Below are 17,249 nucleotides of genomic sequence, written 5' to 3' on the forward strand. Positions count from 1 at the left end.
ACCATTAAAGGCCATAAAAAATCAACAGTTTGCCAGATATTTTATTCATGCTAGCACATTTGACACATAGTATAAAATATTTTGTGAATTTTTCTTATTAATCGTATTTTCGTACTTACAGATTAATTAGAAGAAGTAAATTAATCGTTGTGTTTGAACATATAATGTTTTACAATATTAAGTAGGAAAATTACAATAATAAAAGTCGAATAAAAAAATTAACATATTATATATTTTTTTTTGTTTTTCCTTCTAAATAGTAGAAACTGTTCAAGGAACTAATGAAGCTGAAATGTTTTCCAACATATGAAACAAGAGATTAAATTAAATCTCGCTTTATATTCAACTATAAAGAAACAATTAAAATTATCTATAAACGTGTTCGTTTAAATATATTTTGAGAGTTACTGCTTAAAAACGAAGGTGAACAATGCCCAACAGTTGTTTTTACTTGTACATTCGGATTGCGACGGAAATATTCAGATATATATTGCAATGTATATATATACATATATATATGTACATTTTTTTTTAATTATCATACACACATATACAATACTTTAATATTTTATTATCAGTCGCTCGCGATGATAAATCGTTCCCATAAATTCGACAGAGATGGCCACTTATTTAAAATACATAAATTAATATAAAGAATAATATATGTAACGAATAAATGTAATAGGATTATCATGGAGATACAGAAAATATGTAATATAAAAAACGAAAATACTTATTTGTGACCTGAATGGTGTAACTGACAGGAATGGTAATAAATATTATATATGATGCGTATACGTTAACATTTTTATAAAACATTCTTTTAAATATAAAGGAATATATTTTTAATCGCTTTTATCTGTCTCTTTACAACATGTACTTATATACAACTTAATAAGTTGCGTTTTAATATCTTGTTAAAATAAAAGCTTTTTTTTCACGCAAAGAAAAATGTTTCTTCATCAACGTATCAACGTTGCTCATTCAAAGTTTATAATCTTCTTAAAAGAGTCTACTCACCTTAACTGTTAATTGAAAGAATATACTTTTTAAAAAATGAAGAAAAAGTTATGTATTTGATCCAAAATTCAGAGATACGGCAATAAGCATGTTATATAAATATTTTTTAATAATTATATATAAAGAAATATTTATATAATATAAAAAAATTAATTTTTTATTTAATGTATCTGCAACATATCGTTCGCTATGCAATAATCAAAATGAGTAAATCTTTTAAGATTGTTGTAATAATATTAGATACAATTTTATCGATGTTATTTTTTTTTCAGACAATATTTTTTGTTATCTAACAAGGTAAATCTGATTAGGTACATCAGCATAATTTGTCGTACATATTGCACATTAAATATTTTATATTAGGTTGTACCATAACAAATTGCCGTGTATTTTTACTGGTCAATGTAGAAATCCTATATTTTAGAAAAGAATTTTATTTCATCAAAATATCATTATAGCATTAACATTTTGATTTATCTTAATTTATTTAGATTAAAATTCTCTGAATAAAATTTATCGAAGCACCACATTGAATAAGTCTTCACTAAGAAAACTATAATAATACATTTCTCTGTTCAGCTATATTGCATTACATATTACAAATCCGTATAAAAAATATTTACAATTATTATATCATATATCGTTTTCATCTGTAAGAAAGATAAAAAAATTTAATTTATTTAAAACTTAATAATTGTAAGATACGAGTAATCACGAAGCATGCTGTTTTCAATTTTATTCATTTATCAATTTCAATCTAAATATCAATAATTTCATGTAGTACAACCCAACATTTTATATGTAATGCTATATAATTTTTTATGGATAAAAAATTATAAAACTGTAAGATAATATCTTAAACCTAAAGCATTGCGTAAACAAATAAAAAAGATTCAGCAATTACTTTTTGATAATTAATGATACACAATGTACGCAAGTTTCACAGAAAAAATTTTTTCTGTATTTTTTATATCTTTATTTTAAAAAAAATATATATAAAATAATTCTAACATAATTTAAAATTTCTCTTGTAATATATTACATTCCTCGTATTTTAACCCGTTAGCTACGAATGGCTACATACATATCCACCGAGTACTAAGCTACATATAAATGACCACTACAATGCAGAATACGATATTTACCGTGCATGAGATTAATGTGAGGATAAATTTTCAGACACGTGTCGAAAAGCCTCTCAAAAACGTTTAATATATTATCGAAAAAATAGATTCACTGCACAAACAGTAAATTTTGAAGCACAGCCAAAGTTAAAATAATAATCGTTATAAAATAATGAAGTCAAGCTCTGTTCACGGTAAAACATACTTGCAGTTTTCGTGTTTGATAATAGTTTCCTCGGCTAGAGCTCCGTCGTAGCAAAGGGGTTAACTTTTTAGATAAACTGGGCCTTAAAATCTTATTTTATCAAAATGTAGTATAACTTTAATAAGAAAAGCTTTATGTAAAGAATACTGTATTGCTTTAAATCTAAAGATATAAAATAATAAATTTTATGTCTAAGTCAGTCGTCAATCGTGTTCTTTTTATAACAAAATAAAAAAAACCGTAAATAAATCTCACGTATTTCTTATATAAAGAGCATGTTTAATATTTATTTTTTATGTACAAAATGTCATATTCATGACGACTTTACTTAAACTATATCACGATTTTCTTTTCAGAAATCAGGACGTCTTATTGTGTCATGGTCATTGGCAATACAGCAACAAGAAATCTATTTGAATAAAAGAATAATAACCAAAAGAGCGTGATTGCACACGTGGGTAGGCCAAATATGAGTTTGTCCACAGTTACCCATTCGATATATGCTTAAGAGGACCAAGACTTAATATGGAGGTAGCACCAAGCGCACCCAGATTGCAGGTGCTCGTATTTCTCGCACCGTCTATTGTGATGATCGGTAAGCCAAAATAACCACCAGTTTGAGCACTTAGCTGTGACAATGGTATGTAGCTTTGAATGCCCAAGTTCACCAAACGATTCAGAACATGCGGCGACTTCAAATCTACAACTGGCAAAGCCAATTCCGTGCCTCCGTTTTGTGCCACGGTATCAACTTCCTTATGATAAGTCTGTTTATGCGTTGTTAATGCTTGAACTGTAGGATATTGAGCCGGACAGAGATTACATCTGAAAAAGAAAAAAAGAATCGATTAATTCTATTTCGTTATATATATATATATATATATATATATATATATATATATATATATAAACGTATGGAATAAGATAGCTGTAACTCACCTATGAAGCAATTTACTAGTCGTTCGATGACTCGCCATATGTTGCGTTAACATATCTTGATTTTGAAAATTCTTATCGCACACCTGACACGTTAATAATGCTCTAAAAAATATTAATATACGTTTTATATCTCGAGCTAATCATAATTAACAAATCCAACAACATAATTATACATATAATAATACAAGGTATAATATACTGTTCTCACCTGGGCGGCCGACCACGTCTAACCACTGGCATCTGTGGTGGTGGAGTGTCCTGTGTAAGATCTACCGTTGGCGGTCGCGGTGGTCGCTCAACTTGATCATTAATTGGCGATTTGTTTTGCTTATTTTGTGGAACAGCAAATTGCCCTTGTTCTTGTTGCTTTCTTTGTGAACTAGTTGGTATGATAGAAATAGCAGAATTCAGATTGAGTGCTGTAACATTTAAAGTCTGCTGTGAAGGTGATGGCCTCTGCTGCTGCTGGGAGAATATTTGCTGTTTGTTTTGTTCACTTGTTTTATTTTTATTTGCAGCTGGAGTAACGGTTATACCTCGAGCCGCGAGGACATTTGCCACCGCTTTAGCATCGGATTTCTTTCCCCCAGGATTTGACGTGTTTTGCACTTGAGCTGGGATGGAACCTTTAGATTAGTAAAAGTAGATAATACTATTTTATTGTAATGCACCCCTTCTGCGAATAGAATTACAATTGTTTCGAAAGTTTCATATTCTTTTAAACACAATCGCAGCGTATGTATGCAACAAAACATAACAAACGAAAAAATATTAAAATGGATCTTACTAAAATCAAACTTAAAAATTACAAATAACATATTTATTTTTACAAAGCTAAAAATACTACGGTAAAATCATATAAAATAAATTTCATAGAAGAGGCACTTTACAAAAAAAAAATACGCATAACAAAAATATAAGCAATAAAATAAGCAAACAACTTATTACAGTTATAAAAGTATTCTTTCGGCATACTATAAATTTACCTGGTTGCCGAACACTTAAAGTGATCGAATCCGTGAGATGTATTGTAGAATCGTTTCTATTGATTTGTTGCGTAGTAGCCCCTTGAACATTTTGAATAACGGGCAGTCCGTCATTTCGCTTTTGTTGAGCTATCACATGGCAGTCTGCATCTTCGTTTCTATCGGGCAACAGAACGTCCATACGTCTTTGTTTTGCAGAAGTATTATTATTTTGTTGCTGCATAGTTTGTTGCATAGGCCTTTTCATACGCTGACGAGGAACTGGACCAGTGCCTTGTGGCAACCGTGGTGCTCTAAAAATTCAGAATATTATCTAATAAATATACATAAGGCTCGATCTACATTACTGTAGTAAGCTTTAAGCCGTAATTCTCTTAGATAATTTTCTTGGAGTTTTTAATATAATTGACTAATTTCTTACGGATTAAAGCTTACTACGGTAATGTTAAGCGGGCCTAAATGTAAAAGATTTATATGTACCTGCTGTTTTGAACAACAGACGCCGACGGGTATCGTCCACGTGGAACTTGTTGGGGTAATTGAGGATGCATTTGCGGAGGAGCTGCTATTTGAGAATACGGATTCGGCCCGTATTGATACAAATGTGCCATATGCGGCGTATAATGTACAGTTTGAGGGCCAGGTACCCTATATAGCGGCGGTGGTCGCGGTGGTTGCACAAAATAATTTGGTGCAGGAATCATTGTATTAGCTCCTGGAGGAAGACTGGGGGGCATTTGTGTCTGTGGAAGAGGCATACGTTGCACTTGCTGAGCCAGTTGTTGTACGGGTGGTGGTAGTTGTTCAAAGTTTACCGGTGGTATTTGCATTTGTTGGCCAGCAGCACCACCCGTTGTTGCCATTGCCACTCCCGCATTAAATGTCGGTGAATTTGTTTGATGCGGCGATGTTAAAGGCGAAGTCCTACTGAGTTGATGCGAACCATTTGTCGACGATATCTCTATGGGTGCAGCAGAAACAGTGTGGGGCGAATGTGTTTGACTGAGATGTGGTGTAGTTGCATTGGATGACAAATGATGAGGCGACAATTGATTTACGCTTGGCGAAAGCGGGGTACCGTGTACTTGTGCTCGATGGATCGACACCTCCATTGCTGAATGGAAGATAAGACTGGCGCATTCTGGTATATTACACTGATAGTGACCGGCTTTACTACGATGCTCATCCAGATGTGCAATGTCTTTGAATTTCTCATTACAAACACGGCATGTATTGACGGTCTCCGCCAATTTTTCAAGGGGCACATACTCTGCCGTTTCGCCAGACGACATATTGTTCGACAATGACACTTCGTTCGGATTGCGCCGCTGATGTTCGATAAGAAAGCTCTGCAAAATCGATCCGGCATTATCCATATTTGCATCGTTGTCTCCTTGTTGTTCACCATCTTCCTTGTTGAAATCTTCACTGTTCTTGCTTGATAAATCAGCGGACAGTTGATTCCAGTTGAATCCTTGTGTCTGCGATACATTAGTTGATTCTCTGTTCTTATCTTCAATGTCGCATACCGCTGTACGTTCAGTATGATTAGAAAATGGAAAAGATTTTGAACTAATGCTGATGGAAGGATTCTGCTCGAGATTATGTATCATGCTGGATTCCTGGTTTCTATCATCTTCCTCTTCCGTTGATGAACCATCAATTAGTTGACTGGTTGACCTGGAGCTACAAAAAAACTAAATTCAGCAAAGTATTGAAACTAAAATATTTAATAATTAAAACACAAATATATAAATATAAAAATAAAAGCTACAAACACTTACATAAGCAAAAAATTTATATTATCTTTACAACGATCTATTTGTATAATTTTCACATTCTTTTTTATTTTAGAATTTTTATTTTTAATGAGAGAATTCCCTTAATTTAACATTGCAATCAACATACCTTGACTGTTCACCAAGCTTTTTCAAATTTTCAATAGTTTCCCTGCAGGAAGCTTCCAGAGCATCTGTTTCTTCATGATCCTCAGATTCAGACAGCCTCTTTTCAGTACTGTCAAAGTTATTGGTGCTCTGTACATCATCAATATTCTGATCCTCTTTCTCAGATGGATTTGCCATATCACTTCCTACATCAGAGTCACTCTCATTGATATCTGTGGATGGCCTTTCATTATCTTCCAGAGAATTATGACGATCTGTGTCCAATTTAACACTGTCATAATCATCCTGCAAACAATATAACAATGTAAAATGAAAAGATATTCAACTTCAAAGCTGCAAATACTTAAAAAAAGGACTTACTTGTTGATCCACCATCACGTTCTCAAAAGATTCGTCAATCGAGTTCTCCTCTGCCTTGCCACTTTGTGGATCATTTTCTTTAGCACCTGCCACGTCTCTTTGCTGACAGTACTTAATGATAGGGTGCAAATTATTGTTCACTACAGTAAAATCTTCCGATTTCGAGGATTTCTTCAAGGTGAGCTTAAGGGAATCTGTTTTGCTCTGCTTTTTCAAAGTCAGTTTTAGCAAGCTGGTTTTGTCAGGCTCCAGCCAGTAGGTATCCTTCTTCACTTTTACTACTTTCGGATTTGCCACTCGTCTGAGAACAATGCGCAGTTTCCTCAGATGAGTGTTGATGTGGACGCGGAGCGGTTTCTTCGAAGGAAAACGCTGGCCGCAAATATCGCAGTCCAGAAGATGCTGCTGGTTGCTGAGGCAATCGTCTGACAAATTGGGAGTGCCCTCACTCTCGTCTGAAACAGAACGCATGGGTCCCGTCACTACACCTTCTCCCTGGTGAGAAGGTTACATCTTCCCGTGTCGTATTCGCGCGCTTGAATATCATTACACCACGCGCACACGTATACTGTCACACTTACGTGCGTGTAAAGTTTGTTTGGTGCGCAGAAGTTACATCGTTCTAGCGGAGTAGGGAGAGCAAAAGAGAAACGCATGAAAGAAATTGGAAAGAAAGAGAAGGAAAGAGGGAAAGATAGAAAGAGGGGGTAGGGAAAGAAAGAGAGAGAAAAAGAGAGAGAAAGAAACTGTGGTAACAAACGCACCGAAGGAATGCACCGATGGAGGTGAACCGAAACGTCTTTTCGTTGACGGGGTCTTGTTAGGTGGGCCGCGATTTATCGCGCTTGCCAACGTAAACTGTTCGCTCGCTCTCAGAGAGCCGAAAGTCTGACTTAACTCTCGCGATTATTGCAAGAGTGCGCGTTTACACAGGACCACACGCACCGCGCCGTGCACGTCGACCGCGCAGGAGGCACGCTATGCACCGACGACGCGACCACCCGCGTCGTATTGGTAGCACGTACGTACGTGCATTTATTTGCATAAGACGCGACGTAAACAAATCGACGCGCGCGATCTGCACGCGCGATACGGCAATCGGTGCGGTGACACGGCGGTACTCGCGCAAAATGGCCGCCGGCCCGAGGAATAATTGCCGCTCTGGGCACTCTCCAGCTCGAGAATTGAATACACGACTCGCCAATCGATACGAAACGACTAAAGCGTGCGTCGGATTGGCCGCTTTCATATCAGCGCGCGATTTTCTTGCAGCAGATTGGCCGTACCCACGCGCGCGGCAGCGTGCTCCGCGCGCGAGAGGCCGCGTCACGGCGAGTTCCACAGGCTCGTCTCCGGTGAAAAGTGTTCTTTGCAGAAGTGCTGGAATGTACATACCCCCGCCGGCCGACCGACCGACCGAATTTTAATTGTGGATCGATTGTTCTGAACGTAGTAACCCGCGGACGAAGAAGTGAAAATTAAAGTCTCGACTTCGTTAACTATCGTGCTGCTCCAGGTTCAAGGTAGAGTTTCGAAGGGAGAAAAAAAAAAAAAAAAAAGGAGACGTCTGTTTCAAAGAGGAAAAAGATAAAGAAAAGACCAGGACACGGGCGACTTTGAGCGTGAATGAGGCTTATTCGTTTGCGTTGGATTGTTCCGGGTGAAGCGTGAGACGGGCAGCTAAAAAAAAGTACACATGAAAAGCGAACGAGCACGATAAAAGAAACCGGTGAGTATTTTGTCGGTCGCGGGTGGCGTTGTTGCGTTATTCGGTGACACGAGGAGCAAAAACTGGAGTCGCGGCGAGACGACATCTCGTCACTCAACACCCGGGTGTTTATCACGCGATCTGATTACCCGCGTGTCTTTTACCACGTGTTTATGAACTTCTAACCTATACGGTAGAAGCGACTTTACCCATTTCTCTTTTTCAGGCGACTTATATTGAGAATTGATAAAGATGTTAATGTTATATTAGATAACGTTCATTTTCATCAATTTAGTTCAACTTCAGTATTAGTTTAATTTATTTTTTCTTTTTCTTCTGTTTCTTGAAAAATAGAAGCGACAAGTTCGTGAATTATTAAATATTTTCAGATGTTGATTTTTAGTAAATAGATGTTTACCAACCATCCTGGGCCTCTAAAAATTAATAATTGATTAAAAAAATTAAGACATATATGCGAAAGAAATAAGGACGTTGCTGAAAAAGCCGTCACTAACTGCACAATGAGATCAGACGCTGAAGCTGTTGATGGTCGTAATTTCATAATTTATTGAATATTTTTTTATTAACAACTTTTATAACATTGAAAAAGAGATACATATAATGAGATGGCAGGAGAAGAGACATAGATTACTTTGTGCAAACCAGTAGAAAGGGGGAGTATAAAGTACACAGCTATTACCAATGTTAGTAAGATGTTGACATTAAATTATAATAGTCCCCAAAATAACAGAGTAACATAGAATAATACTTGTGATCATTATAAAGTATAGTACTATTAAAAAAAAAAAATTAAAAGAGTCTAGTAAGAAAGAATGTATTGTTAAAAATTGAGATGTATAAATGAATCATATTCATGAAATAACTTATATTTATATGCACATTTAACAGGCACATGAATGCAGATGGTTTTACAGATTTTAATTTTAGAAACATGTTAATACAAAACAATTCATCCCCAGGTGTAAAGCTGAAATAAAATAAAATATCCGACAAACGTCATATATAATATAATTTAGATACAGTTCGATAGAGAGAATAACAGGTAGTTAAAAAAAAACTAGCTGATATTAACTGCATTAATTTATATAAAAAAAAATATATAAATGTAAATATATGTTTTATCAAATTTTTTAATAATTTAAGATCTACAACGTGAAAAAAAAATTGTCACACTTACGTCGAAAATTGTTTTACAGAATTTACTTTATAAAATAAGTACTAGTCTCTGTTACAACTGATTATTGTTATACAAACACGTACCGAAATTTTGCAACAGCTCCACAGCGCCGTCCTTATAGATCTTATTTTTTGCCGTAAATTTAAATTCCTGAAAATTATGATACAATCAGGTTACTTGTCACAATGTGCGAGATAAATAATTAATACTCAGATTTGTTATAAAACGTAACATGTCAACATTTAACAATTTCAATCGCGTTTTATCTATGTAAGTTTATTTAAAATAAAAAAATAAAAAAAATATATATATATACAACGCGAGAATTTTTGTTATTGGAACCAAACGAGAGATTTTTTTATTTCAGTAAATTGCAATTTACAAATTATACTTACGGACATTGTTTATCAACATCGATTTATTCTCGGACGAACAATCCCGGCGTGCGTCGTAAATGATATCGCGAACATCGCGTGCTATCGGCAATCATTTGCTAAATTTTAATAACTACCGATCGCGATCTTCCTCCCACGAATTTCCGATTTGAGAGTAGCCGGATGGCTTTTTGCGGTAGGCGCACTTATGCCTTCACGCAAATTCAAGGGATGAAAAAAAGTGCCTTCGCGGCCGACACTGTACGTGAGCTCGTCGGACGAGCTCGACATTTCGAATCGTAGCTTTGGCGAGGAGCATTCGAATTTTGAAACTTCGCAAATCGGCAAACGTAAATAATGCTCAGTGGTAGATAAAGCCAGGCGATTAAATAACGCGCGCCTTCGTAAGATCCCACGAGCTTAGCGATAAGCGTTGAAAAGAATCGCATTCCCTTACATCCCCGCGGTGAAACCGCGACTGCGGAAACAGCTGACACAGCGACGGTTTAGCACACCAGAGCGACTTGATCTTGCCGTGAACGCTGTCGCGCGAGCACGATCGTATTCCCGCGCATTTCTGGTGCAATCCGCCCTTACGCGTGGTTACATTCGTGACGTGATCACTACTGCGGCCGTTTCGTTAATATGACCGCACACTTGGTCACGCTTCAAACAGAATTTAGTGACGTGGTGCGCAATTCCCGGCCACGGTCACTCGTCACTCTTGCGCTCGGCTCGAGTTTATTATTAGTGCCGCGGTAACGATGCTGGGCGACGGGGTGGCAGAAAATAAAAACTTATGGTGATTGCCAATCGCGCACGAGCAGTCTAATTAACTTGTTACGAATTGTTGGAGATGAGTTCAGAATTTTTTTTGCTGCGTCGTTTCGTAAAGAAGCGCGCGCGCGCGCGCGCTTGCGAGACAGCGGGCGCTGTTTGTCGTTTCTCGGCGGCAGGATTATTACTCTCCCTCCCCTTCGTGTCTTCCACCCAGCCGTGCATCCTCCCCCTTTGCCCTCCCCCTTTCTATCTTTCTCTTGTTCTCTTGCAGCTGCCACCGTTCCTCTTTTCTCCCTCCTCTCCTGCCCCTATTTGCTCTTTGTTGCAGCTCTGTGGCCATGAAACCCTCGCACGGGGGTTTCGCTCTCGTTACGTTAATATACGCAATTATACTTACGCATGTGTGAGATATAAGAGTATTCAAATCTTTCAGCTTGGTACCCGACGAATATAAGAAATGTAGTAGACGGCCGGACGCGAGCGGGTAGACAGGAAGACGGAATTAACAGAAATGCAACGAATAGAGAAATAACGTGAAAGTCAAGAAAGAAGAAGAGTCAGGAAAGTGACGATGGAAGGAGCCCAGGTAGAAAATTAAGTTAACCAAACGTGTACTCGAATACGAGTGGGGAACCAATGAGCGACGGCAGCAGCCGTTCGTGATTACCAACCTGTTATGCTATTCCTCCCTTTTCTGCGCGTAGTCGCTTTTCCTATCCGTTCTTCCCCTCTCGCCACACCTTCGCTGCCCTCTTCTACCAAGTTTCCTCTTTCCCTGCTGCCTCTTCACCATCCCTTTTTCCCTCTCGCTCGCCCTTGCGCGCTTCCAAATACTGTGGTTTTCAACCGGAGTCCTTCACTCACGCAATTCCCTGGCGGTAATCGTCAACGCCAACTGTCCAATTACCATCTGTCCCATCCATTGCACTTAAAAGCACCGCTCACGATTTATATCCATAACTTGAATCCTCCTAGACAACTGTTGTTACGCTAGCCGCGCTCTGCTAAAAAAAAATAATATTGAATCAATAGATTATGGGGCTCAAAGCTGATAGACGATGGTGGGACACGACCTCATTTTAAATGGATATAATGCATTTGTAAAATTGTAAAATTTAATTACTTGAGAGAAAAATCGATATTTCATTAAAAATGGGTCATTTTACTTTGTTGGAAAAAAAAATGAAAAATAGTCAAGTCATATTTCATTTTTTCAATTGTTAATTTTACGTTAATGAGCATCAATAGTGCGCAAATAGTATAATTCCATTCCGAATAACCAATTTACCTGACTGAATTTATACAAGCGAGGCGTGGCTGGTAATAGAGGTCGGATGAGGACGAATATAGTGGGGAACTTAACGGAACATGTCGAAAACGGCCGAATCTGCCGTCTATTGATCGTAACAAAATCTTGGTCCCAGATATTTGAGAAGCACTATACCTGGATTCTATATTTATAACAGTCCAAATTCCCCTTTTCGGAAAGTTAAGTTCTATACCTATGCAAATTAAAAGAAAAGAATTTAATGACGAACTGAAATAATTAAACGTGTACACTACGCTCCAGAACAGAAGAAAGAAAAAATAATTTATATGTAAAGCAAACAAATTGCATGTTATAAATTATTCAAGTAACTGATTTGAGAAACAAATTGAGCTAAGTATTTTTGAAGTAATGTTGAAAGTAGCATCGTGAAGTATACTCACTCATAATAAATTAGTCCATTTAAAAAATGCCGTGTCGTAACATTTCGCTCGACATCTGTAAATAGCGTATTATTGCGTACAAAAGCCATTATTGTTCACCTCGCTCGTTTTACATTATGATAATGGAAATGTATTACGCTACTATTCATTAATGAATTGATGTAGCAGGATACATTTGCGAGGTACGGTTTTTTAAAAGCTAATCAGAGCAGCGTAATCAACCAATTAGACGTTGCTGTGGCCAAATACTGCAGAGCTGTCGGCATGCAATTGGATGGTTCAATATATAACCGGTTGCCGCTGGTATTTACATCACGAGAAATACTTGACTATCGATCCTACCTGTTCTCCCACTCCGGCACATAACTTCTGTTCTACTACGACTGGTAGAATCTCCGTACTAGTATGAGCAGCGGCTGCGTTAGTTTGGCGCAGAGGAGATTATCCCTTTTCTGAAACATTCAAGATTATCACGATATAGTAGCAGAACTTCGGTACAAAAAGTAGGAGCTAAAGAGAGGTAGAGGTGGAGGAAGAGACGAAGAATAGAGGAAAAGAAAGAGAAAGAGTACGGAGAGAGATGAAAGACATTTTGTAACGTACGTTGACCCAGCATTTCCTCTTGTTACTTTAACTCGAACGTAATTTTACCGCAAGCTGCGCGCAATATTTTTCACCGTTTTCTCTTAACGAATTTTGTTCACTCATGCCACTCATGAACAAGATTTATGTCCTGTACCTTCGATTTTTCGAGCACGGAAAGCTTCATTAAGAATTTTGCTAAAAAAAAAAAAAAAAAAAAATTAATAAAATATTTAATAAATCCGCGACTGCTTGTTACAAGACCGTACATCTATTACAATTTAATTGTAGAATATCAAATGTTTACAATCGATATTAAAATACGTAATACCGCTGTATCTCTATTTTTGCATTGAAATAATATGAAGCAAAGTTTCAATATAATAATGAAACATGCAGTCGCGGGTGCATGTTGGCTTGTAGCCAACGGGAATGCAATAACCGAGTATAAGCTAACATTACTCAACCGCAATATGAGTTTATGTGCTTGCGGAGAACGCAATAAAAAGTAATAGCGCTCCCCCCTGCCGTCTTCCTTTCCGCTCTTGCTGGCGAAGGGTGGCAGAGGAATAGGAGTGGAATTTTCCATGCTGTTACTGTGCCTGTGTTGCCGTTGCTGGTTAAATGGGTCGTTGCCGTTGCTGGCGCGCTTCTATCCCACATCATGGAACAGCAGAAACGACCGGCTCAACAGAGAAGGAATGCTTGAGAATGCAGTAGCCAACCAAGTAGGGGAATCAACCCCACTGCCCTGGCATGTCATTCGTTTTACTTGATTGTTCTAGGTGCCTTTTCTCTCATTCTATATCTACCCTAGGCAAAGCTGTCTATACGTTAAAAATTTCTATAAGTTTTTTATTACCAAAAAATTGCAACTTACTTTTACGACAAGCTCTCCAATTTCTTTTCTGTTGCGGTCTTTCTTTCATCTTGCCCTAGTTTTCTTTTATCTCACATATGTTTAGCTACAAGGTTTAGCTGTAGAGATGCTGTAACGAGTTATTTTACTTTTAGAAATTGTCTCTTATAAAACGTAGCATGAAATTATACAGATAATTAACACAATTCGATTTAAAAAATTCAACGGTCCAAAAAATTAATTAAGTTATACGACCAAAAAAAAAAAGATTATTATGAAATGTCGTTATAATACCTTTTATTTTTTTATTTTTTAATGATGCGAGCAGTTCAAGGTTGAATTCAAAGCTCGGATCGAAGTTCGTCTGCGAGTGCTCTACGAGGTTTAGGCTGCCTCAGGGTATAGTATATTCATGCAGACTCATTTTTACATTATAAACTTTTCTTACGTTAATAACGCTTAATAATAATAATGTTTAAATGATAATTAAAATTGGCTAAAGCTATGCGGTAACAGTTTATCGGTAATATAGCTATACCATTTTCTCGTAGCGAGGTTAATGTATAACTTGACCTCGTTTGTTGACCTCACCGGTTGCTAAGCACCGCAGTTGGTTGGCAGGGCGGGGTGGAGAGAGCTTTAACGACGTGAAATTGCTCGGGAACGAGAAATGATCTAACGCAACGAACAAATCAGCGAACTGGTGGTTCAACGGTTTGCATTGTTTGCATTTTGGCTACTCCGTATCAGCATTCCTCTCGTATTCTAATTTCGCTTACAATTATAATTTGTTCTGGAAGAATTCTAGAAGAGTAAGAGAAAAATATATTCAGTCTTCGACGCATTATTTTATGTATAAAGCCCCAACAATCATTTAAGAGTCGTTTATTCCAACTTTCCGGCAAATTTGTTTGTTAGGTAAACATGTTCCTACCTTTATCTATTTAAAAACCAAGGTAAAGATAGATATACGATTACCTGATAAGCAAATTTACCAGAATGTTAGAACAATCGAGTCTGGCTGTCGTATGCTGTCGTATGAATATCGTCTTAAACTCCCTTCACACGGGTCGGGAGAACGCTTGCCGTGAAAAATTCCGCGGCAAAAAATGACACAACAGTTAATTGATTCGTAATTTTTCCGTAAAAATTAAATTATAATTATTACTGTGTTATTACTTTTTTTTTACCGGGCGACAAATATCAGCGTGTTTGTGTACAGTAAGCATAAAGCCATGTTTTTAATTCGTTTCCGAGTGCATAAAGTACTCGAAGTGCAGATAATGAAGTTAGACCGTTCATCATTTTTGATCATTTCCGTGATAACTTGACAAGCCGAAGTTTTCGCGCATTATTTTTGGGTTTTAATGTAATTTTACTTTCACGAAGCAAAAAAAGAGAATTCTGATCCGTTGATTGAATTGTCGACCTGTCGGTATTCCGTTACGTTACTCGGTACGCGACAATTAATTATCACTTGGTTGACGTTGAGTGCATTGTTTTGTAAACACCTGAGCTCGCTCCTTAGTGACATGTCAATTGTCTACTGATAACGATCGACAAACTGTAGCTTCGATCACTTGCATCTTTTTACACGGAACTCAAAGATGCGAACAGACTTCTTATATAAGTTGTCTTTTGCTATTTAATTAATAATTGTGTACTAAAAAGTTTTATTGGCACAGGCTATACAAGATCTAAAAGCGTTATTGGCAGTTCATTGATAGCGAATGTTTGCTTTTAAATCGATAAAATATGTTTGGTTCACTACGTAGCAAATTTCAAACAGTGCAGGAAGGTATATCTGCTAGGTAAAATATCTATATTTTAACACTTCTTATTGTTAAAAGAAATTATATAAATAGTTACAGAACTGTTATTGTATTAACTGATGATTAGTTGCTTATCAATCAAATGCTTCTAAATAATAATTTACTAGTGAGATATTTTAGCATAAAGCAGTGGCAACTTTTTGAATTTTAAAGCATTATAAATGATTTCAGTATACGTGGATTGTCCAGTACAGATCAGCCAAAGAGCAAAAAGCCAACCATTGTGAGAAATGTAAACTATGATGCTGGAGCAGATGTTTTGCATCACTTTCAATTGCAGTGGAATGAGCTCCATGAGCTTACAGAGGAAAATGCAGGAAAGGCTCAAGAAGCAGATGTGCTGATATCTTGTATTTATGAAAAACTTGAACAAGAATGGAGCAACATCACAACTTTGAATAACACCTTAGCTTATATTCCAAAAATTAATAATGCGATTCAAGATCTAATGGACCAAATAGGTAGTTTCTCTTTTCAAAAATGAAATATGATATGTTAAAACACAAATGAAAAACGATGCTATCTAAAGTTTTGATTTTTTTAAGGAAATTTGCAAGAAATGTTTGAAGAAGTTGAAGGAGATTTGTATCGATTGGAAGACCTTAACGAAATGTTGGATTTACAAAGTAGGCAACTAGATCATCGGTTCCAATTGGCTTTATATAAAGAAAAGAAATTGATGGAGCTAAATAACTTTAAAGGTATGCCACACAGGAAAAAAAGAGAAACATATTTTGTATTCTTAACCAAGCTCTTATTAATTTACTTAAATTTAATTTTTCAGCAAAACTAGCTAACGAGCATACAGAGAGACTCTCACAACATGAATTAAATCAGCAAAAAAAATTGAAAGAACGACGAGAGACCTTTGAAGAAGCTTTTAAAGAAGATCTTGAGGAATATAAAGCAACTGGATCCATACCAAGTGTGTATTGTAAAAGTATTTGTAATAATGCAAAAAGTATACATGTAACTAACATGATTATTTTGTGTTTCATATTTAGAGGTATCAGTCTCTGCAGAAGGTCCGTCTTTAGAAGAAATAGTCTTGGACATCGACTCTAAAATATTTGATGAGTTTTTAGAAACTTAGAGAAGAAGAATTCATGCGATGGGATATAATTTTAACTATAATTTTTACAATTAGATATTAGGGCTGTGATTCAGACAATTTAAGCTTTTTAATATAAGTAGTTCCGCATACAAAAAGTTTCTCACACATATGCTTCTAATTTTTTCATTAAATGCCTAAACTATTTTTATTAATTTCGTGAAACTTTGTACGATCCTTATAAAAAAAGTGTATTTTGAGTATTATGTATCTTTTATCATTAAATTAAAAGAATTCTAGTTTTATTCTATTTTCTCGTATGTAGATAAATATAAGAGAAAAGTGTTATTTTATTAAATTTTAGTGTTTTAAAATTAAAAGCAAAATTAAATATACCGTTTCAGAACCTTCTTTGTATATTTATAAAAATGTGTGTAATAAAATTTATACAATTCACAGATTGTATTTCTTAATTGTGACCCATAGAGTATATATTACTATACTATATACAACAACCGTACACTTGCATGCAACAATAGATGTATATTGTATCGCGAACTAAATTTTCGGGTTTTAGTTATTTGCTATTATTTATTCTTTCTTAAAAAAATGTT

General features: G+C 36.1%; 2 protein-coding genes and 1 long non-coding RNA gene across 10 annotated transcripts; 1 reads left to right on the forward strand and 2 right to left on the reverse strand.

Moving 5' to 3' along the window:
- Positions 1 to 23: 23 nt before the first annotated feature.
- Positions 24 to 10,831, reverse strand: LOC139110671 (uncharacterized). 2 transcript variants are annotated; one of them, XM_070670607.1, is made up of 9 exons: positions 9,843 to 10,831; positions 9,531 to 9,597; positions 6,542 to 6,996; positions 6,183 to 6,466; positions 4,755 to 5,960; positions 4,275 to 4,567; positions 3,497 to 3,914; positions 3,289 to 3,390; positions 24 to 3,174 (listed from the first exon to the last, which is right to left on the reverse strand). In XM_070670607.1, the coding sequence occupies exons 1-9, from the start codon at positions 9,846 to 9,848 to the stop codon at positions 2,835 to 2,837; spliced, it is 3,171 nt and encodes a 1,056-aa protein (XP_070526708.1). In that variant the 5' UTR covers positions 9,849 to 10,831; the 3' UTR covers positions 24 to 2,834. The 2 variants fall into 2 exon arrangements, with proteins under 2 accessions (XP_070526708.1, XP_070526711.1); XM_070670610.1 differs by having other exon boundaries at positions 3,497 to 3,902; positions 9,843 to 10,829.
- Positions 7,193 to 17,091, forward strand: Dysb (dystrobrevin binding protein dysbindin). 7 transcript variants are annotated; one of them, XM_070670919.1, is made up of 7 exons: positions 7,193 to 8,270; positions 14,081 to 14,151; positions 15,438 to 15,563; positions 15,756 to 16,045; positions 16,130 to 16,285; positions 16,369 to 16,509; positions 16,589 to 17,091. In XM_070670919.1, exons 3-7 carry the CDS (start codon positions 15,508 to 15,510, stop codon positions 16,675 to 16,677), a joined length of 732 nt encoding a protein of 243 aa, XP_070527020.1. In that variant the 5' UTR covers positions 7,193 to 8,270; positions 14,081 to 14,151; positions 15,438 to 15,507; the 3' UTR covers positions 16,678 to 17,091. The 7 variants fall into 7 exon arrangements, with proteins under 7 accessions (XP_070527020.1, XP_070527032.1, XP_070527001.1 ...); XM_070670900.1 differs by lacking the exon at positions 7,193 to 8,270 and adding an exon at positions 10,958 to 11,187; XM_070670931.1 differs by lacking the exon at positions 14,081 to 14,151.
- LOC139111026 (uncharacterized) lies at positions 12,857 to 14,344 on the reverse strand. Its single transcript, XR_011547133.1, has 3 exons — positions 14,047 to 14,344; positions 13,774 to 13,882; positions 12,857 to 13,716 (listed from the first exon to the last, which is right to left on the reverse strand). It is a non-coding gene; the product is annotated as an uncharacterized lncRNA (long non-coding RNA).
- Positions 17,092 to 17,249: the final 158 nt, after the last annotated feature.

The sequence above is a fragment of the Cardiocondyla obscurior genome, linkage group LG02 (assembly GCF_019399895.1).
Source record: "Cardiocondyla obscurior isolate alpha-2009 linkage group LG02, Cobs3.1, whole genome shotgun sequence".
NCBI classification, from domain to species: domain Eukaryota; kingdom Metazoa; phylum Arthropoda; class Insecta; order Hymenoptera; family Formicidae; genus Cardiocondyla; species Cardiocondyla obscurior.

Excerpts from the sequence above, each read along its gene's own strand:
- LOC139110671 (XM_070670607.1), bottom strand. Across the intron at positions 6,467-6,541 it reads ACGTGATGGTGGATCAACAA|GATGATTATGACAGTGTTAA; the intron begins GTAAGTCCTTTT and ends TATTGTTTGCAG. Across the intron at positions 4,568-4,754 it reads TCTGTTGTTCAAAACAGCAG|AGCACCACGGTTGCCACAAG; the intron begins GTACATATAAAT and ends CTGAATTTTTAG.
- Dysb (XM_070670919.1), top strand. The coding sequence starts at position 15,508 with ATGTTTGGTTCACTACGTAGCAAATTTCAAACAGTGCAGGAAGGTATA. Across the intron at positions 16,046-16,129 it reads AGATCTAATGGACCAAATAG|GAAATTTGCAAGAAATGTTT; the intron begins GTAGTTTCTCTT and ends GATTTTTTTAAG. Across the intron at positions 16,286-16,368 it reads GGAGCTAAATAACTTTAAAG|CAAAACTAGCTAACGAGCAT; the intron begins GTATGCCACACA and ends TTAATTTTTCAG.